Source organism: Drosophila simulans, chromosome 3R (genome assembly GCF_016746395.2).
Source record: "Drosophila simulans strain w501 chromosome 3R, Prin_Dsim_3.1, whole genome shotgun sequence".
In the NCBI taxonomy this organism is placed as follows: domain Eukaryota; kingdom Metazoa; phylum Arthropoda; class Insecta; order Diptera; family Drosophilidae; genus Drosophila; species Drosophila simulans.
Window position 1 is genome coordinate 17,008,300 of NC_052523.2, and position 27,267 is coordinate 17,035,566.

General features: G+C 45.4%; 6 protein-coding genes across 11 annotated transcripts; 3 read left to right on the forward strand and 3 right to left on the reverse strand.

Annotated features, from left to right (window-relative positions):
• Positions 1–517: 517 nt before the first annotated feature.
• LOC6728834 (adenosine deaminase-like protein) lies at positions 518–4,462 on the reverse strand. Its single transcript, XM_002104132.4, has one exon. It carries the CDS (start codon positions 4,454–4,456, stop codon positions 3,443–3,445), a length of 1,014 nt encoding a protein of 337 aa, XP_002104168.1. The 5' UTR covers positions 4,457–4,462; the 3' UTR covers positions 518–3,442.
• Positions 4,463–4,684: 222 nt separating this feature from the next.
• On the forward strand, positions 4,685–6,530 carry LOC6728835 (protein Red). Its single transcript, XM_002104133.4, has 2 exons — positions 4,685–6,289; positions 6,355–6,530. Exons 1-2 carry the CDS (start codon positions 4,706–4,708, stop codon positions 6,442–6,444), a joined length of 1,674 nt encoding a protein of 557 aa, XP_002104169.2. The 5' UTR covers positions 4,685–4,705; the 3' UTR covers positions 6,445–6,530.
• LOC6728837 (jmjC domain-containing histone demethylation protein 1) lies at positions 6,448–17,237 on the reverse strand. Of its 4 annotated transcripts, none has more exons than XM_039295345.2 (6): positions 17,109–17,237; positions 15,920–16,155; positions 11,586–11,746; positions 9,960–11,338; positions 9,144–9,898; positions 6,448–9,089 (listed from the first exon to the last, which is right to left on the reverse strand). In XM_039295345.2, exons 2-6 carry the CDS (start codon positions 16,061–16,063, stop codon positions 7,485–7,487), a joined length of 4,044 nt encoding a protein of 1,347 aa, XP_039151279.1. In that variant the 5' UTR covers positions 16,064–16,155; positions 17,109–17,237; the 3' UTR covers positions 6,448–7,484. The 4 variants fall into 4 exon arrangements, with proteins under 4 accessions (XP_039151279.1, XP_039151278.1, XP_039151281.1 ...); XM_039295344.2 differs by having other exon boundaries at positions 17,057–17,207; XM_039295347.2 differs by lacking the exon at positions 17,109–17,237 and adding an exon at positions 16,283–16,428.
• A 371-nt stretch (positions 17,238–17,608) lies between these two features.
• On the reverse strand, positions 17,609–18,907 carry LOC6728839. Its single transcript, XM_002104137.4, has 2 exons — positions 18,583–18,907; positions 17,609–18,523 (listed from the first exon to the last, which is right to left on the reverse strand). The coding sequence occupies exons 1-2, from the start codon at positions 18,747–18,749 to the stop codon at positions 17,968–17,970; spliced, it is 723 nt and encodes a 240-aa protein (XP_002104173.2). The 5' UTR covers positions 18,750–18,907; the 3' UTR covers positions 17,609–17,967.
• Positions 18,908–19,149: 242 nt separating this feature from the next.
• LOC6728841 (bifunctional methylenetetrahydrofolate dehydrogenase/cyclohydrolase, mitochondrial) lies at positions 19,150–27,194 on the forward strand. Of its 3 annotated transcripts, none has more exons than XM_016177158.2 (3): positions 19,150–19,346; positions 26,047–26,834; positions 26,902–27,194. In XM_016177158.2, exons 1-3 carry the CDS (start codon positions 19,333–19,335, stop codon positions 27,027–27,029), a joined length of 930 nt encoding a protein of 309 aa, XP_016035524.1. In that variant the 5' UTR covers positions 19,150–19,332; the 3' UTR covers positions 27,030–27,194. The 3 variants fall into 3 exon arrangements, with proteins under 3 accessions (XP_016035524.1, XP_016035525.1, XP_016035523.1); XM_016177159.2 differs by lacking the exon at positions 19,150–19,346 and adding an exon at positions 20,395–20,551; XM_016177157.3 differs by lacking the exon at positions 19,150–19,346 and adding an exon at positions 21,029–21,217.
• Positions 21,781–25,526, forward strand: LOC6728840 (nuclear factor NF-kappa-B p110 subunit). The gene is made up of 2 exons (XM_002104138.4): positions 21,781–23,171; positions 23,468–25,526. The coding sequence occupies exons 1-2, from the start codon at positions 22,260–22,262 to the stop codon at positions 25,472–25,474; spliced, it is 2,919 nt and encodes a 972-aa protein (XP_002104174.2). The 5' UTR covers positions 21,781–22,259; the 3' UTR covers positions 25,475–25,526.
• Positions 27,195–27,267: the final 73 nt, after the last annotated feature.

Sequence of the window (27,267 nt, forward strand, 5' to 3'; positions counted from 1 at the left end):
TTTCACAACTGCACACTGAACGATATCAGGTGGAGAGTTATCTTTGTTATGTTAGACAGAAAGCGCTTGTTGCTCCCTGCGAAGCTTGAAATGCATTCGCTGTGCGGCATACTAAATAATTAACAAACCCTTCCTTCACGTAAGTGTATAAAATTGTTTTAAAACGTCATCGAAACACTTGTAAATTGCAAACAAAAACTGTATATGTATACATACGAACGAATATTGTAAAAAGTAACAATACCAAGAATTTTGTACATTTTTGATATAAATTTAGATTACTTCGCGACGCCTTATTCCAAATACTAAAATACTGAAAATACTGAAAACGAGAGATGGTAAGAAAATCGAATTTAGACTTTTTTGTCGGTTTCGTCGAAACACACAAAAATCCAATGTAAAACAATTTTTGGAGATCAATGTAAAGTGTATTATGCATATTTTTGTACACACAAATTCGTTGTCGTGTCGTTGTTGTTGTCGTCGTCACCGTCGTCGTTGTCGTTGTCGTATTTTGTATATAACAAGCAAAGGATACCAGTCATTGAACATTTGTAATTTTCTGTACATTTCCCTCCCAACACACACATCCCATTAACCATTTACCATTACCCATTAATCATTCACCATTCACCATTTACCATTACCCCTAATCCATCCCATTGAACCTGACCACATTGCAACACCCGTATTATCCTGTCTCTGAAGAAGTGAGCGCATTTCAAGCGACAGCGCAAGCAGGGCTCGGTATTATTTGTTTGGTACTTTTAGTTATTAACTTGTCAACTGCCTGTCTCTAGAGCGCAATGCACTGATAATTTTAATTTAAATAATCCATAGATGAACATTGTATTTAGGATTCTCGAGTTCGATACGGAGTGAACAATGCAAGTAGAGATGCTTTCTGTAGGCTAAACACATTGCTACACGCCGTGTACATTTGACGTGTAAAATACACTGGACACCCACACTCACACCGACACGAACACCAACACATCTACACAACCACACAGACACAAAGGACACAGCGAGCTGCTTAGCTGTAGTAGTTAGTGTAAGCCAGCGAATCCCTATAAATATTTAAACATATATACACGCATATAGAATTATGTACTACACTTAGTTTTGAACTTGACGTGAGGAAAACGTTTTTAAAAAAAAAGATATAATGTATATGTAAAATACATGTGTAGAGTAGCGGAAGTGCCGTGGCACAGTGAAATTTACACGTATGCTGGCGTATTCTACACACGCCCAGTTTTTACAGTAACAATTTTTTGCACGCATGTAAGACACTTGGGTATACAAGTCGAAAACTAAAAACCTAAAGCGAATTCCACTTAAAAAGGATCAATATTTAACAACCACAACTGTAAACAATAAAACTTAAACTGTACGAAAAACTCCCTGTAAACTTGTAAACGTATAAAGAAGCGAAATGAGCAAGCATTTCTTTGTATGCCAAAGGCAAAAACAAGTGGGTCATTTTGAATTTGCAAAATCAGAATACCCCTCGGCTATTGGTTTAAAATTTTCGCAAACTAAAGTGTAAAAACAAAATAAAGCCCAATACGATAAAGCCCTATAGATAACCAAGATTTCAAGTAAATATAAAGCATACCGCAGAAGCAAAAATTTGTAAAATTTTTTCGACAGCAGAACCTTGTAAACTAAGCTAAGGACATAAATAAACCATTTGTAATTTGTTGTAAAAAGAAAAGAAAGAATGAAAGAAGGAAGGATGGCGGAAATTAAAAGGCATGGCATGTGCTAGAGCTGGCGTCAAGTAAAACTATAAATTATATATAAATATAAATATATATTAAAGCATATACATACATATAAATATAAATAAACAGTAATTAATTAATTACGAGAATATTTTGTAGTTACACACTCGAACACACGGAGAAATTCAAGTATACAAACACAGAGCGAAACCTTTAGTTTTGTAAACCGCGAGCGATTGGCACAAGTTAAATAACTACAATTTGGACAGCATTGCATTCGAGCATTTGATTTAACAATGCATTAGATTTTTATGTTTATTATTATTATACAAAATACGATTAATGCTAATTTCTTTGTGAAAAAATAAAACAAGTTTATTATGTAGCAAAAAGAAAACGTTTTATTTCTCAATTCGACCCGATTTAATTGTCTCTTCCTCACACCAAAATGCACACACCACACATAGTTTCAACTAATTGGCTTCAATGGAAGGCTGCGATGACTACAAATCTGAAATCAAAATTGATATTAATACGGCATGCAATTAACGAGAATAGCATTACATTGAAAATAAATATAGATAAATAATATACACGTACCATAACCTATAGCCCTTCCAAACCGCAGAAAATGGCACAACAACCAAAAATGAGAGCGCAAGTTCGAGGCATTTTATACGGCGCATTTTTTATATATGAGCAGGCTAGCTGTCTATATGATATTACCCAAAAATGGTCGACTTTTATAATGAGCCAGTAAGTAAACAAGACATATTTTTTTATAAGCCTTGGCAAGCTAAACTTTTACCAGGCCGTACATTTTAACAAAATTATACATACTTAAAAGCAAGAATACCAAACCTTATGCCCGAACTCCTAAATAAAGTCGAATACAACAGCAAAATCCATACCATACCATTTTCAACTAGTAGAATTTTTCCAAATTGTAGAAATGTAAACCTTTATATAAATATATAGATTTGTAATTGAACTCTCTAGTTGGGGTAAAAACACTTCTATACGATATAAATAAACTCCTAAGTCGGTCGTTCCTTGAAGCTCGGCATATGGAATGAACTGGATACAGTAGTAAAACTCATGTAGAAACACAGCAGTAAGCAAAAACCAAACTAAAAGTATAAAATATAGATAAACTGTATATAGGGAATACCAGGCAGGCAAACCAATTCAACTGAAAGCTAATCTGCAGGCTTGGGTAAGTGGAGGGTCCTACTATAAAGATGTCTTCACCCAAAAAGTTTGTTTCAAAATGTGCTATTAAACAGATTAATAAGATTCCGATCTTTCAAATCTTACTTTGGTTTCTTTAGATTTCGATCGTCCACTTCACTTGGTGCAGTTTAAGAGCCCGCTATTGACCAAAGCTTGTACTCCATTGTATTTTGAATGCCTACACCCCAACTAAGCCACACAGAACGGCAGAAACGAGATCATAAAGTAATGAAAAGAAAACTTGAATTCAATTATGAATGATATTAAACGAGAAAAACATAAAAACTTATTAGCCACATATGTACGTACGAAGGATGAACATAACTAATGAACAAACTTGTAACTAAATACTTCTACATATTGAATAAAAAGAATGATATTAAAAGGTAAAACACAATTTTTTACAAGTAAGGATTAGGTTTGTATATGGTGTTACAAAAAATACCTATTTATTTGAATTAGGGCAGTGACAATTTTTTTTATTTGGCCAATATGACTGCGTAGTTTCCCACCCTGTCCGCCATCTGTATTTGCTCCTGTTCGCTGGCGAATGAATGATGCACTGCCTCCAAGGTCAAATCGATGCATTGCTGACGGGTTAGACCGAAAGTTTCGGCAGCAATCAGAAACTCCTTTGTCAAAGTGGTATCAAAAACGCCGCTGTCGTCCGTGCAGATAACCTTGGGTGCATCTGCCTCCATGATTCTTTTCAAGTGGTGCTCCTCCAAGCTGGGCACTGTTCCCGACTTAATATTACTGGTGAGGCAGCATTCAATGGCTATATTTCGTTGTTTAAGTTGCTCAATGTCCTCGGGAGTAAGAAAAGTTCCATGTCCACAGCGGGACATTCCAAACTGCAGCATTTCCTTCACCTCCGATGGATTCTCGATCTCGGCACAGTGTATAGCTAATTTCAGACCCGTATCTCGGGCCTGTGCAAGAATAGGAGCAAAGTCGGAGAACCGCCCCTTGCCTGGATTACCACTCAGATCGATGCCTAAGATAAGATTTGGATGAGCCTGTGCCAACTCCACAGCCAGGGAAACTGTTTCCTCAGCCACGTCCACTGGTTCCGCTCGATTGATGGAGGGCAGTAGTTTGACTGTTATCTCTGGATACGTTTCGCTAGCTTCCTTGATTGCATCGATCACGGTCTGCAGGTAATCCCTGCGTGAATAGTTTTCGTTCGCCTTGGGAGTGGTCCTCAGTTCTACATACTGGACGTTGTCCTCAGCGAAATCCCGAACCGCCAGCTCAGTGGCAAATCGCAGACCATCCCGGGTGGATGTCAACTCATGCACAAAAGCAAACTTCTCGAAGCATGCATCCATATTCTTTTCAAATTGACTGAAGCGCGCGCACAACTTCAGGAATTCTTCAGAGGAGCTTCCATACAATCGCTCGCCAAGATCACATAGGCTTTTGATGCCCAAGGAACCGTTGAGATGAGCATGGAGTTCTACTTTGGGCAGACCTTTTAGAAAATGCTCCATTTGTAGTTTAACAATAATAAGAACACATTATGAGAAACAGTGATGAAAAATGTGGAATCGATTTTTAAATCTACGTAATTAAACGGAAAAAACGCTAAAAGCGCTAATCGTCCATCACTATAAACATGTTATCGATTACAGTAGGGAGAAAAATCGAAAACACAGTCAACCCTGGCAGGGAAAACCAAGAAGAGGCACAGTTTGTAAATATAGATTTTCTCAGCGAGTTTTCTTCGAATTTTCATCGCCATGTCGGATGCCCACTTGGAAGCACCGCCTTCGGTGCGACTGACCAACGATGACTTTCGCAAGCTGCTAGCGACGCCCCGAGCTCCTCCACCTGGCTCAGGGACGAGCAGCACCTCCGCTGGAGGATCTCTGGCCACTGCTACCTTTGCCACGCCCTCCACCGCCCCCGGGGCGACAGGATTGAGTGGTGAAAAGAAGAAGGGTCAGAGCAGCAGCGAGCGGAATGATCTGCGGCGCAAGAAAAAGAACTTCTATGCGGCGCTCAAGAAGCAGGAGGATGTGAAGCTGCAAGAGCTGTCCGAGAAGTACAGGGACCGAGCACGAGAACGACGTGATGGTGCCAATCCAGATTACGTGAACGTGAGCACGCCGGGACACGGAAGCAACACCAATACGTATCGAGCCGTAGCGCCAGATATGAAATCCGGAATCGATGCCCAGGAACGAAGAAGACGTATCATTCAGGAGTCCAAGTTCTTGGGTGGTGACATCCAGCATACGCATTTGGTGAAGGGTCTTGATTACGCCCTTCTGCAGAAAGTGCGCTCCGAGCTGCACTCCAAGGAAGCGGAGGAGGAGGAGATTGCCGCCGCCGTTGCAAGGGAAAAGCTCGCCGAAGCAGCTGCCGCCGCCGAGCAATTGGAAGCGGAGCGCCGCGAGTCGGAGGATATTAATGCAATCAACGGTGCATTGGCGCGCAATATTTACAATCTAGTGCAGGCAAGGCGTTCCAAAGAAATTCCCCGCAATGAGCTATTTGCTCCAGGACGGATGGCCTATGTGATCGACCTGGATGACGAGCTGGGAGAGTCGGATATTCCAACCACACTGAAGCGCTCCAAGTTCGAGGTGCCGGTGTCACAAGAGGATGTGGCCACGCTGACCACCAACGACATTGTGATCAACAAACTGTCTCAAATCCTGAGCTATCTACGTGCCGGTGGTCGCAACAAGAAGAACAAAAAGCGCGACAAGGACAAACCGCTGTTCTACGAAAAGGAGGTGGAAAATCTTCGTGGATCGTCTAGCAATGGTGGCTCCAGTCGGCACGCCACCTCGTCCTCATCGAACATGGAAGGGAAATCAGCTCCCCTGGGCGATAATATCTACGACGATATAGGGGACTACCAACCCACTGCCACGCGCGCTGACCGAAACCGCCAGGAGCAAGGCAAGCCCGCCCCCTCATACTTTGGAGACGGCCCGCCGGAGGCATCAGAGGAGCCGATCATATCCAGTATTCCCCCGCCACCCAAGATATCGAAGGCCATGGCCGCACGGTTCGCTGAACCCGAGGGCTACGCAGAATGTTATCCCGGGCTGGAGGAGATGAACGACGCCATCGACGACTCGGACGATGAGGTGGATTACACCAAGATGGATTTGGGCAATAAAAAGGGGCCGATTGGACGCTGGGACTTTGACACGCAGGAGGAGTACTCCGACTACATGAGCACGAAGGAGGCGCTGCCTAAGGCTGCCTTCCAGTACGGCGTCAAGATGCAGGACGGTCGCAAGACGCGCAAGAACAAAACCGAGAAGAACGAGAAGGCCGAGCTCGATAGGGAGTGGCAGAAGATTCAGGTATGCATATCCCAAAGCATTCGGCGATGCTCAATACAAAATATTTATTTTTGTTTACCATTTAGACAATCATTCAAAAGCGAAAGCTGCCAAAGGACGGTGGGGGCGGCGGTGGTGGTGGCGATGAACCCGATTACAAATCCGCAAAGTACTAGAAATTCTTGAAACATTATTCTATATTTGTAATGTAATTCTGTAAAACATTAAATATAAGTATGCTCGTACTTGTATATTAATCTTACTTGCTCTCAAATATATTTTAGCAACGTTATCACTAATTTAACTGCTACTGGAGTGGGGGGCTAGGGGGAGGATCCTTAGGGAGCTTGGCAGGTTGACTTATCGACTATGTGCGGCAATAGCGCTGGTACAGTGGGATTCAGAACTGTAAGACCGGTGGCGCAACGCGAGTTTAATTTGCATCGAGTAAGGCCAAATGTTGGGGAACTTTAAAAGGGTTCGACAATCAAATAAAATCGTTCTCTATAATTGGTTGCATTGCTCTTACAGTCCCGAAACGCACTGCTTGTGATTCTCAGTTGCTGTGCGAGCTGCATCTACTTAAGCTGGATGGGTGCACCTAGTGCTGCTCTCTAACATGTAATGTTTCCTGCATGCTTAGAAATATGACACTGATTAAATGTAATTACCTTCGCGGGAATGCTATTCTTAATCACTACGCTAAGTCCGAGTGTGAGGATGGTGGGGCGACTTGTATAAAATGGGGATCGGTACGGTTGGTATCTATTAGCTTCGGAAAACCGAAGCTCAGCCCTTCACACTGCCAAGAGTGGTTTGAGGAAATGGGGAAAACAAAGGTGGAAATGATTAAATAGAAGAATATGTTTAGTTTAAGCTTGAAAATATTGCACCGATTTCCCATCTAAACATATCATTAGATTAGATAAAAGTATTAAAACCGTAAAAATGGATTGATCTTCGATAAAAAGACATTTTTGAGATTCTCAGAAGGTATCGGAAAAGCAGACCTGAACATGAATATGAGCTGAGCCCTATCCTGACTAGCTTAGCATTTAAGAATATAACCACACGCAATGCAAAGGGCCCGACGACACTCTTTGGCTTGCATTCCGGCAAGGGATAAGGGTACATGGTACTGGATTGGGGCTTAGAAAGTGTGCTGTCCTAGTGTATATGATTAAGATGTAATGGACCTCCTCCAGCTGCCAGTGGCTCAGTCGTGGTGCCAGCTGCGGGTTGCTGTCGTCGAGTTCCTCCGCCTTCGCTCTACCAGCTTGATGTCTCTGACGCACAGATCATGCTTGGAGTTGCTTGCAAAGCGAATCACCGACTGGGTGCTCACCTGGGGCACATGGCGCAGGTCCAACCAGATGAGGCCTTCGCACTTGGCCAGGTGCTCCAGAGCGTTCTCAGACACGAGCCTGCAGGCGCTCAGATTAAGCTCCGTGAGACGAGCGATGGCTGTGGTGGAGGTTCCTATTTGTGCCACGCCCGCATCCGTGATTCGTTGGCAGGAGGAAAGATCCAGATGCCGCAGATACGGTAACGACTGCGTGATATAGCGCACAGCCACATCGGAGATATCTGTTCCCGCCAGCTTCATTACTTTGAGATCCCTTAGACGCGTCTTCGAGTCACTTAAGCCAGGTCGCGAATCCTTTGGAGGCGAAAGGATGTCCCTTATTGCAGCATCGTTCAATCCTCTCACAAAGCTGAGATCCAGAGTTTGAAGCGGTGGACAAAGGCAGGTGTGCAGTGCCAACACTGCCTGGATGGGGCAGTTTTGCAGCGAGAGATTCTTGAGCGCTGGGAGGCGAGCCACCAGCCAAGCCAACTGCCTCTTGGCAATCTGCGTCCAGTCCAAAATGAGATGCTCCGGCTGCCTGCGCACAATAGCTGTCAAAAGTGATGCTGACATCTTGTGCTCCGAGCAATTCATTTTCTTCCACAAATCGGGATCGACCGCTGCGTTCGACCATACCTTGCATACTGAGCAACAGGTGACCAGCGTGTCCTGCGGAAGGTAACGAAATATGATCTTCAGCACAGTAGGGTCCAACGCCAGGTTTTGTGATGAACTGTGGTGCTGATTGCCCAAGCCGTTTAAGCCGCTCAATCCTCCGTTATTGGTTCCTCGCTCGCCGTTGCCAGCTCCACAGGAGTTTGCACCGCTTTGATTGCTGCCATTGCTGATTCCGTTGGTGGCGGATGCGCTACCCCCATTTCCACTGGACGAAGACGAGCCGGTTCCACTTGCTGGCCGCACGACATATTGGGGTTTCTTGAGGACTCGGGTCGACGAGTTCAGCATTTGCTGGGCCAGCTGTGATCGTATTGAGTTCTTCTTGCGGGAACCACCTCCGCCGCCACTGCCGCTCCACTGATTAGTGGATATATTTGCAGTTCCTGCGCCACCAGCTCCCTCCGCCGAAGAGCCACATGGAGCATCATTACTCTCGTGCATGCTGCTACTAACGCTCGTTCCGTCGTCGCTCTTGCGCCGCTTTCCTACTTTGGAGTCGCCGCCAATGGCATTTGGTGAAATGCCGGGCGATGGGGTGTCGCAGCTATTATTTCGTTCCGTTTTAACCTCCAGCTGATGGTGGCGCTTCATTCCGTGCTTCCAATGTGTCATGTGGCCACTGACAGTTCCCGATTCCATTTCCGACTCACTGGTGAAGACAAAGTCATTATACTGGCCCACCGGGGGCGGCAGCAATGCATTTCCATCCGCGTGGCCTTCGGCGCCTCCAGGACCATGGGAAACAGAAACGCGACGTACTTCGGAGGACTTTTGCCGTGCCCGAAAATGGCGAGGCTGTACAATAAAGGTTGGATTAGTAAGTTTCACATGTGTTGATTACCATCGTACCTTATAGTCATAGTTTTTGCCGGAGCGGCAGCAGCTGGGACACTCCCAACTGTTTGGCAGATCTTCATTTACGATTCCCTTGGCGTCCGCCGCATCCTCTGTTCCATCTAACTGCGAGAGAGCACAGTCCGGGTGGGCGATCTCGTAGCACACGGAACACTCCATTAGAGCGGAGGGCCCATCGGCGGAAGCCAGTTGCTTGGTCTGCGGAGAGACTGGTGTCTGACGCCATCCATCCAGATGGCAGTAAACACACTGCGCTGTAACCGGCAGCATTGGCGATAGACACTGTCGCATCATGCACGTTTGCTTGGCCCGACCAGGTCCACCAAACTTAACCATATCCATACAGAAGGGACAGGTGCCGCAGTCAGAGCGCTGACAGGCGGCACAGTTCTTGCAGCGCGTCCTGCGACGTCTTGGTTGTCCGGTACCGGTCAGATTTGGAGACAGTTTGGCGCCACCCCCTTCAGGAGAATGACAATTGTCAACGTTGAGAATTCCTCCAACTTGTCCTCCTTCAATGTAGCTGGAGCTGGTGGCAATCACACTAATAGCGCCACCTGTGACTGGGCCCACCCCTCCGCCGGTAGGACTATGGCTGCTTCCCACCACCGCTGATCCTCCCACTCCTGCAACTGGGCCGCCTCCGCCAGAGCTGCTACTTGCAGCGGCTGCCACCAACGCGGTGGCCAAATGCATCTTCTTGGGTGGGCGATACTTAAGCGTATCGGTGGGCAGGGCAAAGGTGGCCTCTGTAAAATAAGAACAGTATTACTCCTTCTGTGCAAAACAAATAAACATTTTATGACGCACCTGGCTGTGATCCGTGCCCGCCAACTGATACTCCGCTACCGTTCTCCAATTGCTCCTTCTTCATTACTCCGTTACTGTACTCGACTCCAGCCCCCATTCCGATGGCTGATCCCACTCCAGTGGATTGAGATGTATCCGATTCGGCCTCCCTGGCTCTGCCCGCCTCCAATTGCTGTTGTTCCCGTATTACCTCTGCATTCTTGCGTGCAATTTCCTGCTTTATCTCCTGTTTCACGCGTGTGCGATCATACAACAAGAAGGGGGGCTGCGATCCTGGTGGCGACTTTAACACTGACACACCAGTAATCGCGAGATCTTGCTGATCCTTGCAGTGACGCTCGACCAACGATCGGACGTCTTTGATCAAGGCCACAGGATCCAGAACCAGGCTGGGCACATTTTTCTTCTGCGGCGGCAGATCGTACAAATACATAACGATCTCCTTTAGTCCAAAGAGCTCATGGTGCGTAAGATGGGTATGCGGACGGGCAGCCATTTCATCCTCGCTCAACGAGGCCTCACCTTCCAGGTGTGAGTGGCCCAGTAGCGTGTGAACATAGCGAGCAAGGACGTACCACAGCATCTCCGTGAAGAAGGGGTACCGGAACTTCTGGGGCACTTTTGTGCTATCCTCAACACTAGCGGTTTTAAGTTGCTTCACTATCCCGAAGGAGTGCAGGAAATTTCCTCCAAATACGAGGGATTGGGTGGGCGTGTACACTGCGTGTATCCAGCCGGTGGGTATGAAGAAGGTGTTCCCCGCCGTTAAATAAACCCTGGCACATTTCTCCACTGTATCTCCGAAGAAAATGTCTGCCTGTTTGCCAGAGAGAACCCACTTTTCATACAACTGCAGATTACGGTCGGTGGGTGGAATTAGCCAAAATACTTTGCTCCCTCTTAAGATGTGATACCAAACGGAAGTCCCACCGAAGTCAATGTGAAAATCCGTGTAGCAGTTCTTCACTGACATCAGGCAGTATTTCTGCACCTTCGGGTACATCATGCCGCCCAGCAGATTGGTGCCCTCCCGCTGGGCGTCCTTCAGCTGCTTGGGCCAGACAACATCCACCCAGTCGATCTGGCGCACGATCTCCGGACTCTGAACGAACCTGTCCAGGCGGGTGTGCGAGAACTCCAGCGAGATCACGTTTAGCAGACGGTCCTTCTGCGGACTGTCATAGTACTGCTGCCACTCCTTCATGGTCATCTGCAGGTTCTTCTGCGTGTTCACGTCCATGACGTCGAGGAGTCGCCTGGATCCCACGCACAGTCGCACATCGTTCACGGTGAACTCCTGCGGATCGGGCATTCGTAGACCCAAGCCCGCTTTGTCCCGGAATAACAGCGGGATGTTGAAGCCGTGCTGTTGGAGGAAACTGCATGGAGCAACAAAAACCGAATAGAAGTTTAGGATTAACAACATAAATCTGTGTGTAAATCAAATCTATTCAAAATAGACATAAACAAATTAATCTCTGCATGACGATCTCATTCTAGTAGGTATACTATATCCGTCGTTTAATGTAGGTCATAAAACAACAAACAACATATCCGTTACATGGCGAACCGATAATCACCGCCGATTAGCAAGCGATAAATACTGCAAAAGCTTGAGATACTTACGCTACGGTGAGATCGCATCCGCGCATCTCGCGCACCATTCCCGCCTGCGCGAACTTTGAAGATTCGAGCTTCTCGGCAACGCTGAATCCCCGCGTCCCCTCGCCATCCTCGTCACCCAGCGACCATTCCTCCAGGTAGAGCTTGCGCTGCTTCCTCTCGCGCTGCAAAAAGAAAGAAGAGAGTCAGATTCGGTTGATGTTGAGTTTGAGTGAGTGAAGTACTAAAAATACACCGACTAAACGGAAGGCGCTGCCTCTGCCGCTGCCTCTGCCGCTGCCTCCGCCAACGACTCTGCTGACGCCATCGATATGATTCACTTGTCACTCTCTTCACCACAGTGATTTGCTTCTCGGACCCACCCGCTCACTCTCCCAGCGACCCTCGCCTTCACTTTCTCCAGTCGCTTGGAGGACTCTCCCGCCTCTGTAATTTCGATTTCATTTGCTCGCCGATAGGGATGTCAATATTTTGAAAACTATCGTTTAGTTTTGGAAAAAATGTATTTTCAAATACACACCATATATTTTACATCCATTATATTTTATCTTATTATCACATCAAAAAAGTAAAAAAAAAATATGATTTAAATGGTTTTATTTTATTTTAGAAATTTGTTAAGAATTTTATTGTTTGTAAGACAACGAAATTCATTAAAGAGAATAAATAGATTGAACAGACAAGCTTATTTTGATTGATTTATATATTAATCACCTGGTGGGGCCAAATGGGTTCAAATTTGTGAGCGTGAGATTTCCTAACAACTATAACCGACGAACCTAATTAGAGAGGGAGTCTCTCGAGAGAGATACGGAGAGTCAAACAAATTTAGAGAGAGCGACTAAATGGGAGAGCATCGATGACAAGAGCGAGCAAACAAAAATCTATTTAAGCAACATGCTATGCCCACATTTTTTCAATCGGCAATTTTCGGCCACGCCGCTAGTACGTTCGATGTCCAAATAAAAGTCGAAAATAATACGCATATTTTGTGGGGGTACTTGAAAATTCGAAAATATGTTGATTGTCTTAGGATCGATTTGATGTTTTCACAGATTTTTGACAATGGTTGATGAGTTTAACGAAAGGATGTCCGTTTTCCATTAGATTTGAACGTTTTATTTGCGTTTCCCGGCAGTTTACATACATATGTATATAGGCAATTATAGCATGGTAACCATTTGGTGGTTTCACTATTCACCCAGCAAACCATGCGGTTTATAATTTCTTGATTATTTTAGTAACATACAATTAGTTGGTGCTTACTTATATAAATGGGGTTCTTAAGGTAAACACTTGCTTGCTTTAAAATGCTTTCAATTATGCCTTTCCGCCCCATATTTGTTTCCTTCAATACTAGTCGCGGTAGGGTAGGCTTTTCCGTATCACCCAAAGGGGTGGCAGGCCTGCTTGACAGAGGGCAACGGGATTCGCGTTGTCCACCACGACCTGCTCCGCTCTTGGTCTCTCGCTCGCTCCCCTGTTGCTGTTGCTGTCTCCCTCCAGTGCGCATGCACTTTGCATGCGAATGCTTTGTTGATTCTTTTTCCTGCTTTATTTTCTGCACTGGTGGTGGTGCATCGCCGGCAGAGAAGCAAAGAATCTGAGAGATTGAGAGATGCGATGGGGATTGAGATGAGAGACTGTTGCTCCAAGGAACAACAAATTCGGAATACGAAATACGGAATGCATTGCCATGTCTCCTGCTTTGAGTTTATTTTGGCCGCTGCGAGTGAGGCGGCAGGGGCACGTGGAGAGGGATTGGGTTGGGCCAGGGGGTGGTGGGCGGTGGGAGCGGTGGGTCTTGCAACGAAAAATCTATAAACATGGATGCGCCTGCCCTCGTTTGTGTTTGTGCTTGTTTGTATCCGCGCGCGTTTGTGTGTGTGTGTGTGGCATATCCTTTTTAAGCGGCTTGCCCCACAGAAATGTTGAAACTTGTTTGGCATGTTCTAAACGATTTTTAGTGACTTTTCATTGTGGCCACGCTGTTGCTGCCGCGCGACTGTTGTTGTTTTTTCCTCGGCTCAAAAGCTTGTTTTGGTGTCTGGCCGATTAACAATCGGCAGGTAAGAGAAGCAACAAAAACAACGATAGGCGCAAAAGCACACTGAAAAAACAGCAGGTTTGAATATTTGTTTGTTCATTTTTACGCGACGTACTATTAAGGCATTCAAAATAAAAGATCTTTACTTTCGTATTATAATACATTTTGGTATTTTCGATATTCTACTTTTGGATGAGAATGTTTTCACTTGACATTTTAAATGATCTATTAAATCAGATTTTTCGTTCCGTGTAAGAGAGGAATCAACAACAACATCGACAGCCGCGACCACATAAAAAGTTGCGTGTAAGACAGAAAACCAAAATCCAAATCCAGTCAAGTGGTTTCGGATTCTTGCTGTGGTGGCGTCACCTTCGCCCCACCACCCCCCAACCAATCCCCCGCCCATCAGGTGGCCACCTGGGCACCCTAATGTATTCTATTTAAGGTGCTAATTGCGGACCCTTATCTGCCATGTGCTCAGCGTGCTCCTCCTTCCGCTAGCCCCCTATAATTCTCCGCGTTAGTCACCATAATGAGAGTTCGCCCTTCCACTCCCCAGCAATCCATACATTTTTAATGGGCGCTCGCTCCCCCCGCCTGCTTCCCTGCTTTCCACTTCAGTATGCATAGATACCCAAGTTAGTGGGAAATAGGCTGCACTAGCGACTGCTCAGATACCCTGCAGTGTGAATTAATTACGTTCCTGTGACGGGAGATAATCTTAATGTTGTTATTCGGTTAGATTGTTTCCGAAAGAGATAGGACAATTCAATAGTTTGATTTTCAGACTTCATGGTTCTGTTGAGATGATCACGTGTTACATGAGGTCATGATCAAGTGAGTATGAACATGTTACTCCCAAAAGGATGACATGGATACCCTTTGATGGTAGGGTACAATTGCGTGCAGCAGGGGGGGAGGAGAATTCCGTCGACAAGTGCCGGGCGGGAATTCTTCGTCACCGCTCGCAGCGAACGGATGGCAAGGCGACGAGCGTCAGCAGCTGCTGATCCAATTTTGGTGCTAATCAAATGCGCAGGCCGAGGGAACTGTGAACGTGAACTTTGCAAGTTGGCTGCCGATATGAAATCACCGAAGCACCCCCCTTGAAGCAAAACTCCCGCCACGGATACCCACGCCCACGTATCACTTTTCTGCACTTAAACAAAACTAAACTGACGCGAAGTGGGGCTGAGGATTAACGTTCTACACAAGAAATTGCATTGCATTCTATATATTAAATTTCAGATATAAATTAATTCGAAAGGCATTTGGTTTGACTTTTTGTTCTCTGTGTAAAGCAGTGTCAACGTCAGCACTACTCCCGTTCTTCCTCTCTCGCCTCGTCTTCCTCACCGTATGTAAATATGTTGGGCAACAACAACGCAACAATGCCCGGTTATCTACGATATGGAATAGAAACCGAAGCAGAAACACACCACACACAAACCCACCAGCACCCTCGCGCACACATATGCTCGCTCACAAGCGCGCACACACACACACCAGCGGCAAATTGAAAACGAAATGCGAGGCAAACAACAACAATGGCAATAATAGCCAGAAGAAGAGAATAACAAACAGCGAATATGGCAAATAAAGCTCATTGCTTTCGGTCATGCGGCCTCAGTTGAGCTCCAATGCTCAACGGGCGCAAAGGAAAATTAAAAAGGCAGCGGAAAAGAAAAATAAAACAAGAGTAGTGGGCGAGAGAGGCAGGGGGCGGGGCGGTTGGGTGAGAATGCATTTTATTTCCACCGATTAATGATGAGTTTTACGTTCGCTTCCACAACCAATTTGCTATCTCTCGCTCGCACTCTTTGCATTCGCTGATCATCAAGTTATTAGGGCTCGGCACGGCGGGCTTATCATTCAAGCATACAGGTGAATTTCCGTATGGCGAACCACCCACATGGGCGGCTAAGTAGTGCCGGCTTATAACTTAGGAAAACGTACGTAATTGAGCAGCTATCCGCCTTCTGTTGACTTTTAAAGTAACTTATGTCAACTATACATATCTTTACTAATGAGAGCGCAGTTAACTCGATTATTCCGGGTTATCAGAGCACTGAATTAATAAATTTGAACATCTGGCAACAAACAAAAATAAATTTCCACTAATTTTTCGGTCTTACGCAGCTGGTACTGCTAGTTCGTTTTATCGAGTGAAACTTAACAGATGCACTCTAGGGAAGTACGACTGTAGGTTGCCGTGGCTTTATCGGTTATTGATAGTGGTGGAACCGGGAGGGGGAGGGGTTAAAATTGGGGGTGCGGCGGTACTTACCAGTTGACGCCGCTGCACGCCTTTTGCATTTGGACTGAGATTGCCGTTGCCGTTGTTGTTGTTGCCGCTGTTGTTGCCGCCGCTGCTATTGTTGTTGCTATTGCTCTTGGCAGGCGACGACCCCGTTTCAACGGCAGTGGACATCGCTGCCTCTTATTTTATACTTTTTTGTTAACGCTTTATAGTTGCAGCTCGTTTCTGGTTCCACTCGACGGACTCTATTGGCCAGACTCAAGCTGGAAAATCACAAAATCTCAGATGTAGATGATGCGTCAGACGTTTACGTTTACATTTACATTTAGTGGCGTTTTCAAGCTAAATTGCAATCCGTCCCCGCACCAACAAACTAATTACGCTTATTACTTCACACAAATTGAACGGCCAGCGCACGCACACACACCCACACACAAACGGTCCGACACGCGACGCGGAGCAGCGCACAGGCACAAGCTCACTCACACACGATTGGCCGACCAATGAGAGGGAGCACAAGAGGTTGGAGCCCAAGAGCTCGGAGCACAAGAAACCCACCAGCCAGAAGCTGAAGCAGCAGCAGAGGCCCAGCCGGCAAACTCACCACGCGGCAAGTACAGTGGCTCACCGGCCGAAGAGGGGGTGGCCCCCAACGCGTGTGCCGCTGCCCCGGGGCTCCACCACTGCACGGCAAAGAGAGCGAGAGCCGCGAAGAAAGCGGAAAAACAAACCAGAGTGGTGAGTTCGGCTCCGGCGACGCGTACTCGCGATATTCCCTCTCATTCGTGCATCGGTCAACGTGATGTTTTGCCATTCAACACACAAAAAACGCTCACTTATCACGCTCCACGTATATTCGCCACTTTCCCATGAACTTGTAATAAGAATTCTAAATTTGCACTTCGCCTCGTATCTAGTTTTTGTCAGATTTCCGCCGCTGCGGATGCGATTTGAGTGCTCTATGTGGTGGTGGCTCTGCCGTTCGCCTTGCTTTTGTTCTGATTCGGCTTCTCATTCTCCGAATTACAATCTTTTCGCTTGCGCCATGAAGTAAATTATAATTATAATTCATACGCTGTCAGTGTGGGGGCCTTTCACTAAACTTTTCACAGCACCAAAAACGCACACACCCTTTTACACGTGTGTATTTTTAATAATAATTACCAAATAAACACTTATTTAAACGGATATCTGGAATATCCGAACTCGGACGTACTCGATTTTTTCCGTACGCGAATCGCTGAAAAATTCAGCAGCGCTGCGATCCGACCTCTCTGCTGGTTTTTTCAATATGACGGCAGTTGGCCAACACCGATGTGTCAGTGGGACCGCCCTGTCCGAAAATACCAAATACCAAAGTTCAATATTAAACCATTTTAAACAGCAATCAACTAGTTCATTTAACGGAAAATTAACTCGGCAAAATTAAAAAATATATAAATGTTATAAATGGTGTGCTTAAAAAATCTGATTTCAGGGTTCATAATTTTATGTCTATATTGAATTTTGCGGCATTTGTAACATATAAAAAATAAATATATAAATATAAATATATATAAAAAACAAGATCATACAAAGTTTTGCTTACACAGTTTTATTTATTATTTTTTAATCAATTGCAAAAAATACGTATCTTTCTAGTTTTAGTAGCCAGCAAATAAAGGTCAATTCTGCAAACGCAATGTAAAGTACATATATTTTAAACAATATGGTAGATAGATTCAGCTCGTTCGATCCACTTTACTGCAGAAACTCATATATTGTAAATAGTGCTTATAAATTGATGTAAAAAGTATAATGAATTAGTTCATCGTAGAAAAACTGTTCTTAAGCCAGGTGTTCGTTTGACGTCCGCCGTTGAGTCTCTCGAAAGTCATCTGTACTCGACTCACTTGCTTCAAATAACGAATATTCCAGAACATTCCAGATTGAATCACATACATCTATCTATTTTAAATAGTAATACAAAATAAGGAGGCGGAGTATTCTTGCATGCTATCAACTGGGTTCTTACGGTTACGGACATACAAATCTACAATTTAATGCTTATGGCTTAGGGTTTTATATGGCTATCGCTACAGGTCTTCGTCCATGTGCTCCTGCTCAGACTTGTTTAGGTTCACGCTGCACGTGTTGTTGTTCTCAAAGAACTCCAGATCGTCGTCGTAGTCGTCCAGCTCCTGGACCGCCGGTGCCGCAGCCATGGGTGCCACTATTTGGGTCGACACCATCTTGGCTCCCGGCATCGGCATCTGCAGTGGCGACGGTTGCCAAGGCACCAAGGCGGTGCAGGGACGCGGTATGGCCTTGATCAGCCATTCCGGTGGTATTACAGGTGGAGCGGAACCGGGACCCGATCCCGGCTTGAGGCCATCACAAATCACGATGCGATTGGCATTGCGCAGTTTCTGCTCCAGCTCCATGGCCGCCATTTGATAGGCGGGATTGGGGTGATGGGTCTTCCCGGTGCTGGTAGACGGTATATCATCCGTGGCTAGTCCGCCCGTAACGTTGGCCACGCTATTGTTGTTGCTAACAACGGTGGAGGCGGCTACATTGGTCTTCGGATCCAGCGATAGACCGCTGAAATGCTGGGTGATCCTCTCCTCGGTTATAAGCATTTTGGGTGGCCTGCAATGAGTTCTGTCGTTAGTATTTTATGGGGATGTTGTGTTAAGGATATAGCTTACAGCACTGCCGGTGCCGGCTGCTCGGATTTTCGTTTGTGCTGCCATTTTACCAGGTCATTCTCCACCGAATTGCCAAAGGTGCTGCAGCTCCCGAATCCGAAGTCCATGATTCCGCCCGGAGGAGGCGCATTGAATGGGAACGACTTCCGCTTGCTCTGGGGCTTCATCGCCAGTCTGTGGGCATCAGAGATGCGGCGGCGTGGGCAATAGTTATGCAAAGGAATGATGTTCAAAATTGCAATGGTGATTGGATTTGCGACTTCTTGTTTTCCTTTTCACTGCAGTGTGGCCAGATGTCGTTGGCATAAATAAACCAAAAAAGATACATCATCACTTGCGCTGCTAAGCCACACTCATACGTTAAACGTTGAATTTACAAAAGTATCAGATTATTAATTTTAGTTGTACGTGCGCAACAGTATCTTCGTTTTCTTTAAGGTTATTGAGAAATATGCAATTTGTCTACCTTAGAAATATTTAAGAGTAAGGCCAATTTCGAAAATTCGAACTCGAAAGGTACTAAAAAATACCAGTTTTAAGAAGCATAAAAAGGGCTGCAACGCGCTTCTTTTGAATATTCCAAAGCGACAAGTGTGAAATCAAGTTCTTTTATAGTTATAAAATTCTCTTAAACAAAAAGGGTTTACAATATTTAACGAGCTTAAAAGTGTATCAGTGCAATAAACTCTAATAATATATAGCCGATCAAACGTTTTTAGTTATTAAAAGAACTTTTAAACTATATTCAAAATGCGATTCACAAGGTAAGTTTTTCAAATTCGTACTTCGTTTAATCTCCATTATCCATCGAATACAGTATATTAATTATGCCATGTGCTTCTCCCACATGAATTTTTTGTTCTTAATTGGTGTTTTGAAAACTTGAGTTACAATTGAAATTAACGGACAAAACATTTGCTTTCTGAAAACTTCGAAAATAGTTCAAAAGCGTAGAACAATTTTGAAAATCCATGGGACACAAATTTTTAACAAGCAGAGAAAGTAAAATGCTCGTCGAAAATGTTCCACTTTTTAAATAAATAAGGTTGTTAAAGCATGATTTCCATTGGGCAGCCCACTCGCACTTTCCACGGGGGTTATCTCCGTTCGAAAATAACATGTTTTTCAACCCAAAACGGGAGCAATCATCGTCCGCGAACAACATTGTTAATGACGCCTGCATTGTTTTTCCTCTGTCTAAAAACAAAAAACGCCAGTTACCAAGCGTTTGTGCATCAATTCCATAACTTATGGAATAGGTAATGGGTGATCAGGGGGATGAACTCAAAGGCTTATCAGTGGGAGACGTTGGTGGCCCCCTGTGGAGCAAATTGACGTCACCGGCCAACGCCATCTCATGTCATCTTTCAATCTCCGAGTGCAGTAATCGGAAATCAGATTTCGTCATCCGCCGCGTCGAAGAAAAACAATCTATTGAAAAATAACTCGTGTCGGAAATTTTAGAACAGCAAATATTCCCAACCAAAATCGTAATCATGTAACTGATAATAAAAGCAACAAAAGGTGTTCTCCACGTCTTAAAGAATTTCGTAAATAAATATTTGTGAAGGCGAATTTTTAAACAATTTCGTATTGATAGAATAAAATATGTTCAGAGCTAGGCATACATTGTCCTTTTTAGCAATTTTCGGCTTGGTTTCAAAAGCGAAATTCCATTTATGTACTTATGTATTTCTTCCGTTTCAAGCAATATTTATTTGCGCACAAGGTTCAATACTTTTATCGACAAGTGTTTAAAGCTTCTAAGTCGCGCTCGCTCGCACACGCATTTGTAGTGCGCTGAAGCGAAAAGCTTTTATCCAAAATATATGTACAACACGTGCGGGGCTCATTCAGTGATCTGTTTCGTTCTATACAGTCCATCGGTATCCGACAATCAGTGCAATTTGAATTTTCCAGCAGGAAAATTCCTCAATTCGCCAAATCCAACAAAGGAAATCACAATAAGGTATGTTGCTAGTCAAAATTGGCTAACAAACATAAAAAAAAAAATATATATATAATTGACCTTCAAAGAAATTTGAATAGGCGTTTGAATATACACGTTTGCTTTTATCAAGCCAAGAAAACGAATTTCCCTTTGTCCGCATAAAGACTAATTTTATAGCCAGCCTATTAATAACTCTAGTCTAGACGCAGACTAGCGGTTGGAAAGTCAAGACCCCGATTTGTTTATGTTTTTCCTGCTAATTGATTATCAATATAAACAAAACTCATCGTCAACTGATAAGGTGTAAAAGTATTAACACACACACCCACATACCTTGGCATGGTAACAAGAGGAAGAGAGGAACGCGAAGTGAAAAGATTCATTAACCCAATCAAAAAAGTGCAACGGGATCGTAAATACATACATATATACTCTAAGTGCAGCCTGGCAACAGATCAGCTGTTTCTGCGTGTGTGTGTGCGGGTCTAGTGGGAGTGGAAACCGGCTGAATTGCAAATTAGTTCAGTGGCGCATGCTTATGTAGTTTTTTTTTATCATTTCGCACAAGTGTCTTAGGATAAAAGAACATTCCGGTGTTTTAAATTTTCCAACAATGTTGCGACGTTCTATAGGATCCATTTCGGTCTTGGCTTCCCGGAATTACGCCGGAAAGTCTAACTTCAGGTGTGTATGCTTATAAGAAAGTGAATCGGGTCCAAAATAAAACGTGATATCAAACCAAGAAAAACAAAGCGCCAGAGATGAGTGCGTGAGGAAAGTTAGTTACAGGAAAAGCCAACGGAAAGCGTACTTAATAATACTAATATTCGGTACTTGCATTGTATATAAATATTATTTTACGCCTGTTCTCATTATAATTAAGATTATTAAAATCATTATTAAATTAAAATTCCTTATATCTTTATATTTATATAAATGTTGTATTATTTATATTATTATTTTGTATAATATCACTCAAGACTTTTAGTCTAAATAGGTTAAAATTTATTTATAAAAATTAATCATTAAGCATAATGGAAGCTAACAATCGCTTACGCTTCCATCCCTAGATTTGTAGAACATCTGATTGGGGCGTTGCCACCCAACTCGATTACCTGCCGGTGGCAGCTCGGCCTTGTTTTTATTTTAGTGTGCGTGCGGTGTGTTGAAATCAGGTATTCAAATAAATGAATCTAGACCGTAGTTTCCGTGAAAAGCTAACCCGAAAGCTCGGCGCAAATAACTTAAACCTGTTATCAGGGCAGCGAGCGTTTTGCTCGCGACTCGTGAGCGTTATTACTTGTGTTCGCCCAGTGCTTCGCTCATTTTCGTTCCAGCAGTGGCGCACTAAAGTTCCCCGATTCGCTGCGGTGATATTCCATAAATTTGCATATATGTATTGGTTGGGTGGAATACATATAAACAGTGTGTGATTTCGCTCTGTAAACAACACCCGCGAATCCAGAATTCCGTACATGCTTATAGTATAGCCGATCAAAAAAATCACACTGAGTGGTGCGCCTGAAAAACCCGTGAGTCATCGCGACGTGGCCGCCGCAGATAATTTCCCATCCGCCGAACATCGGGGAAGTACCTGAAACGAATGGTCAGCCATCGGCGGAGCTCGTTTCGATCATTAGCGTTCCGATAGGCGAAGGCAGCGGATCACTTTTGAGTTGTAAAGACGCAATTAAACAGAAATATTGGATAGATACGGACTTCGAACATGAATCAATACTACGACCTAGACAAGGGTAAAAATGTGATGTTTATGAACGATGCATCCAGCACCAGTGGCTATAGCAGCGGTACATCTCCGAACTCCACCAACCAATCCTTTTCACCAGCCCACTCCCCGGAAACCATGGAATTGCAAACGGATTTCGCCAATCTTAATTTGCCCGGCGGCAATTCACCACACCAGCTGCCAATGGCGAATTCACCATACCAGCATCAGCTGTTGAACAACGGCGGAATTTGCCAATTGGATGCTACCAATTTCAATTTAATGAACTCCACTGGCGCTGGTGTCGGCGTTGCTAATGTCACCAATTTTGGCAACACGTACATGGATCACCAGTACTTTGTGCCCGCTCCAGCCACAGTGCCACCGGCCCAGAACTTTGGATACCATCAAAATGGCCTGGCGTCTGGCGGCGATATCAAACACGTGCCGCAGCTGCGGATCGTTGAGCAACCGGTGGAGAAGTTCCGTTTTCGGTACAAGAGTGAGATGCATGGAACACATGGATCGCTTAATGGCGCCAACTCGAAGCGGACGCCCAAAACCTTCCCGGAGGTCACACTGTGCAACTACGATGGACCCGCCGTCATCCGGTGCAGTTTGTTCCAAACCAACTTGGACAGCCCACATTCCCATCAGCTGGTCGTGCGCAAGGACGAACGGGATGTGTGTGATCCGCATGATTTGCACGTGTCCAAGGAGCGCGGCTATGTGGCACAGTTTATCAACATGGGCATCATACACACCGCCAAGAAGTACATATTCGAGGAGCTGTGCAAGAAGAAGCAGGATCGCCTGGTCTTTCAGATGAACCGTCGCGAGTTGTCCACCAAACAGCTACAGGAACTGCATCAGGAGACGGAGCGTGAGGCCAAGGACATGAACTTGAACCAGGTGGGTAAACCAGCGCATAAACAATATCGAGTTGCTTGCTTCGGTGAGGTGAATATGCACGTTTGCATTTATTATTCACACGTTTAATTGCCCACTTTAGACTGCTTTAGTCATTTAATTATAGGTTCTATTTGCTACCTTTTAATTATTTTGGTTAAGCAGTCTGTAAAGTATCTATTCGTTTAGCTCGAATTGTATAAATTTCTCTACTAAAATAACTGGGCAATATAACATCGAAGCAATTAACTTACTGAAAAGCAACAAACATCTTACCAAAAACATAACACCAATTTTAGGTGCGGCTCTGCTTTGAGGCCTTTAAAATTGAGGACAACGGCGCATGGGTTCCACTTGCACCGCCTGTGTACAGCAATGCGATCAATAACCGCAAGTCAGCACAAACTGGAGAGCTGCGCATCGTCCGCCTGAGCAAGCCCACTGGCGGGGTGATGGGCAACGATGAGCTTATTCTACTGGTGGAAAAGGTCAGCAAGAAGAACATCAAGGTGCGGTTTTTCGAGGAGGACGAGGACGGGGAAACCGTGTGGGAGGCATACGCAAAGTTCCGCGAATCGGATGTACACCACCAATATGCCATTGTGTGCCAGACGCCTGCGTACAAAGATAAGGACGTGGACCGCGAGGTCAACGTGTACATCGAGCTCATTCGTCCCTCCGACGATGAGCGCTCATTCCCGGCGCTGCCCTTCCGCTACAAGCCACGGGACGTAATTGTGTCGAGGAAACGCCGACGCACCGGGACCTCTGCCAATAGCAGCAGTTCGGGAACAGGCAGCTCTAATAACTCGCTGGATCTGCCCAAAACGCTGGGCTTGGCGCAGGCACCAAATGGCTTGCCAAACCTTTCGCAGCATGAACAGACTATAAGTCAGGAGTTCGGACGCGAAATGCATCTAGAGGATTTGATTCATTCCGAAAATTTCCGCAAATTTATCGGGAACAACTCTTCTGATATCGAGAAGTTGTGCCAGTTAGACATGGGAGTGTTGGAGCCCGATGGCCATGGTCGGGCGGAATCGGCATCGGCATCGGGTCGAAATCTTACCAATAAATACTTGAATGACCTATTCAAAATCTACGAACAGGACCGCCGATCGCCAATGAAAAACTCGCAGCACCAAGTGGAGAAGTTATTTAACGATCATGCTCAGATGAACAATAATGACACGCTCCTGCACGAAGTGATCAGCCAGAAGAAGGACACCCTGAAGCTGGCCATCCAGACGATACAGGTGATGAACTACTTCAAACTGAGAGAGCTGGTCAACAGCGCTTTGAATGCGGACCGTGATAGTCCCCTGCATGTGGCGTGCCAGCAAGACCGAGCGCACTACATACGACCTTTGCTGGGTATGGGCTGCAATCCAAATCAGAAGAATAATGCCGGAAACACCCCACTGCATGTGGCCGTCAAGGAGGAGCACTTGAACTGCGTGGAAAGCTTCCTTAATGGAGTGCCAACCGTAAAATTGGACCTCTCGCTAACGAACGACGATGGTCTAACGCCTTTGCACATGGCCATTCGACAGAACAAGTACGATGTGGCCAAGAAACTAATCAGCCATGATCGGACCTCGATTAGCGTGGCCAACACATTGGATGGTAATAATGCACTCCACATGGCCGTTCTGGAGCAAAGTGTGGAGCTATTGGTGCTCATTCTGGATGCTCAAAATGAAAACCTTACCGACATCCTACAGGCACAAAATGCAGCCGGCCATACTCCCCTGGAATTGGCCGAACTCAAGGCCAATGAGCGGGTGGTCCAGCTGCTGAGGAAGGTGTATTCGGAGAAGGGAGAACTGGCCATGACCTGGATTCCATGTAAGGTCAAGGAGGAGATCGATTCATCGTCGGACGAAAGTAGCGATGCTGGTCAGCTGGAGATCAAGTCCGAGGAGATGGACATCCAAACAGAGGACGACGAGTCCGTGGAGTTGGACCTCAGTAGTGGTCGTCGAAGATGGAAAGAGGAATCCAGTAGAGACACCGAAACGGACAACAACAAATTGCAGCTGCTGCTTAAAAACAAATCCATTTACGACCAGCTCTGTTCGCTGCTGAATCAGCCTTTGGGACAAGGGTCCGATCCCCAAGATCGGAAATGGATCCAACTAGCCCGCCAGACGCATCTAGAGCAGTTCACATTTATGTGGCTGGGCGCGGAGGATCTGTTGGATCACGTTAAAAGAAAAGGCGCCTCTGTAGAGTTTGCCACATTTGCTCGTGCCCTGCAGGCAGTCGATCCCCAGGCTTACGCAGTTCTGGTTAACCCAACTTGATTATGTATTATTGAATGTTGATCAATAAAGTACCTTAGTTTTACAAATACAATTCTCTTGTGCAATGAAAAATACGTGAAATTCGGATGCCTGGGATAGCAAGTTTTATTTTCAAATATCAGAACATTAATACTAGCATTTATTAAGTTTACTTTATTATTCAATGGAATCTATTCTTTAGAATAGTTCTATAAGCAATCTGAACTTGTTTCCTCGAACAATTACCATCCCTGCATGAGATCACGAACTGAAGGGGATTCATCGATAGCTCGGGACGCAGCGCTAAAAAGAACATTCTGAGAATGGGGAATCACCAAGAACATTTTCCATTGCCGCTCGCGCACTCCGCTTGGTAAACAAGTGGCTGAATCATACGATACACTTATGCGCCCAAGTGTGTGATCTGGGGGAATTACTGCAGCGCAACCGCAGTGACAGGCGGGGATTTACCGGCGAGTCTTATCATTCCCGGTTTATGACCTTTCCTACTATATTTTTTCAAGATTATGGATTTGACTAAACAATGTTTTAAGGACATTATTCAATTCAATAATACTATGCTCGCATTCCAGCAACATGGCTCAAATCATCAATGGCAAGGCCATAGCCCAGGAGGTGCGCACCCAACTAGCACACGAGCTCAAGGAAATGGAGGCTGCTGGCTATCCGAAGCCCCACCTCACGGCCGTCATTGTGGGCGAGGATCCGGCTAGCGAGAAGTATGTGGCTAACAAGATGGTCGCCTGCCGGGAGGTGGGCATCTCCAGTGAGACCAAGAGGTTGCCCGCCTCCACCACGCAGGAGGAGCTGCTGCAACTGATTGCCGATCTGAACAAGGATCCCCAGGTGACGGGGATACTGGTGCAGTTGCCGGTGCCCGAGCACATCAACGAGCGCACCATCTGCAATGCCGTCGATGTGGACAAGGATGTGGATGGCTTCAACGAGGTCAACATCGGACGCACGGCCCTGGACATGGAGGCCAATATTCCGGCCACGCCGCTGGGAGTCAAGCGACTGTTGGAGCATATGAAAATCGAAACACTCGGTCGTAACGCCGTGGTGGTGGGACGCTCCAAGAATGTCAGTCTACCGATGGCCATCCTGCTGCACGCGGATGGCAAGTATGCCACAAAGGCAATGGATGCCACGGTGACCATCTGCCACAGGTATACACCGCCCAAGGAACTGGCTCGCCATTGCCGGCAGGCGGATATCATTGTGGTCGCAGTGGGCAAGCCGGGTTTGATCACCAAGGACATGGTTAAGCCCGGAGCCTGTGTCATCGATGTGGGCATCAACCGCATCAAGGACGAGAGCACTGGCCAGTTTAAGCTGGTCGGAGACGTGGACTTCGAAGGTGTGTGGCTGATCTCTTAAATAACTATAGACCGATAAGATTGATTCATTTCCTAATCACTTTGCAGAAGTTCGCCAGGTCGCCGGCCACATCACTCCTGTGCCCGGCGGAGTTGGTCCCATGACGGTGGCCATGCTGATGCACAACACCCTGAAGGCGGCCAGGAAGCAGTTCGACGATCGCAAGTCCTCCTGAAGATTCACCAGGATCTGTCACAGAGTAGTTCGTGCCTTGCTGGCCGAGAAATAGTATTTTTATTTAATCCCTCAAACCTATATTAGATAGTAAAGTTACTGACCACAAGCTAACATGACATAAACCTTCATATTTCGCCATATAAACAGAAATATTGAAATACTACTATTTCATTTGATTTATGACTTCAACGGCGGGAGGTATAAAAAAGTTCTAATCGTCTTGGATATGATAACTG

What these genes read in the sequence shown, in the direction of transcription:
- LOC6728834 (XM_002104132.4), bottom strand. Translation starts at nt 4,456, where the DNA reads ATGGAGCATTTTCTAAAAGGTCTGCCCAAAGTAGAACTCCATGCTCAT.
- LOC6728835 (XM_002104133.4), top strand. Translation starts at nt 4,706, where the DNA reads ATGTCGGATGCCCACTTGGAAGCACCGCCTTCGGTGCGACTGACCAAC. An exon ending in GGGAGTGGCAGAAGATTCAG is followed by an intron (nt 6,290 to 6,354) that starts GTATGCATATCC and finishes TTTACCATTTAG; the next exon opens with ACAATCATTCAAAAGCGAAA.
- LOC6728837 (XM_039295345.2), bottom strand. Translation starts at nt 16,063, where the DNA reads ATGTCCACTGCCGTTGAAACGGGGTCGTCGCCTGCCAAGAGCAATAGC. An exon ending in CGGGCACGGATCACAGCCAG is followed by an intron (nt 9,899 to 9,959) that starts GTGCGTCATAAA and finishes CTTATTTTACAG; the next exon opens with AGGCCACCTTTGCCCTGCCC. An exon ending in GCAAAAACTATGACTATAAG is followed by an intron (nt 9,090 to 9,143) that starts GTACGATGGTAA and finishes TTTATTGTACAG; the next exon opens with CCTCGCCATTTTCGGGCACG.
- LOC6728839 (XM_002104137.4), bottom strand. Translation starts at nt 18,749, where the DNA reads ATGAAGCCCCAGAGCAAGCGGAAGTCGTTCCCATTCAATGCGCCTCCT. An exon ending in CAGCCGGCACCGGCAGTGCT is followed by an intron (nt 18,524 to 18,582) that starts GTAAGCTATATC and finishes AACTCATTGCAG; the next exon opens with GCCACCCAAAATGCTTATAA.
- LOC6728841 (XM_016177159.2), top strand. Translation starts at nt 20,412, where the DNA reads ATGTACAACACGTGCGGGGCTCATTCAGTGATCTGTTTCGTTCTATAC. An exon ending in ACAAAGGAAATCACAATAAG is followed by an intron (nt 20,552 to 26,046) that starts GTATGTTGCTAG and finishes CTCGCATTCCAG; the next exon opens with CAACATGGCTCAAATCATCA. An exon ending in CGGAGACGTGGACTTCGAAG is followed by an intron (nt 26,835 to 26,901) that starts GTGTGTGGCTGA and finishes ATCACTTTGCAG; the next exon opens with AAGTTCGCCAGGTCGCCGGC.
- LOC6728840 (XM_002104138.4), top strand. Translation starts at nt 22,260, where the DNA reads ATGAATCAATACTACGACCTAGACAAGGGTAAAAATGTGATGTTTATG. An exon ending in AGGACATGAACTTGAACCAG is followed by an intron (nt 23,172 to 23,467) that starts GTGGGTAAACCA and finishes CACCAATTTTAG; the next exon opens with GTGCGGCTCTGCTTTGAGGC.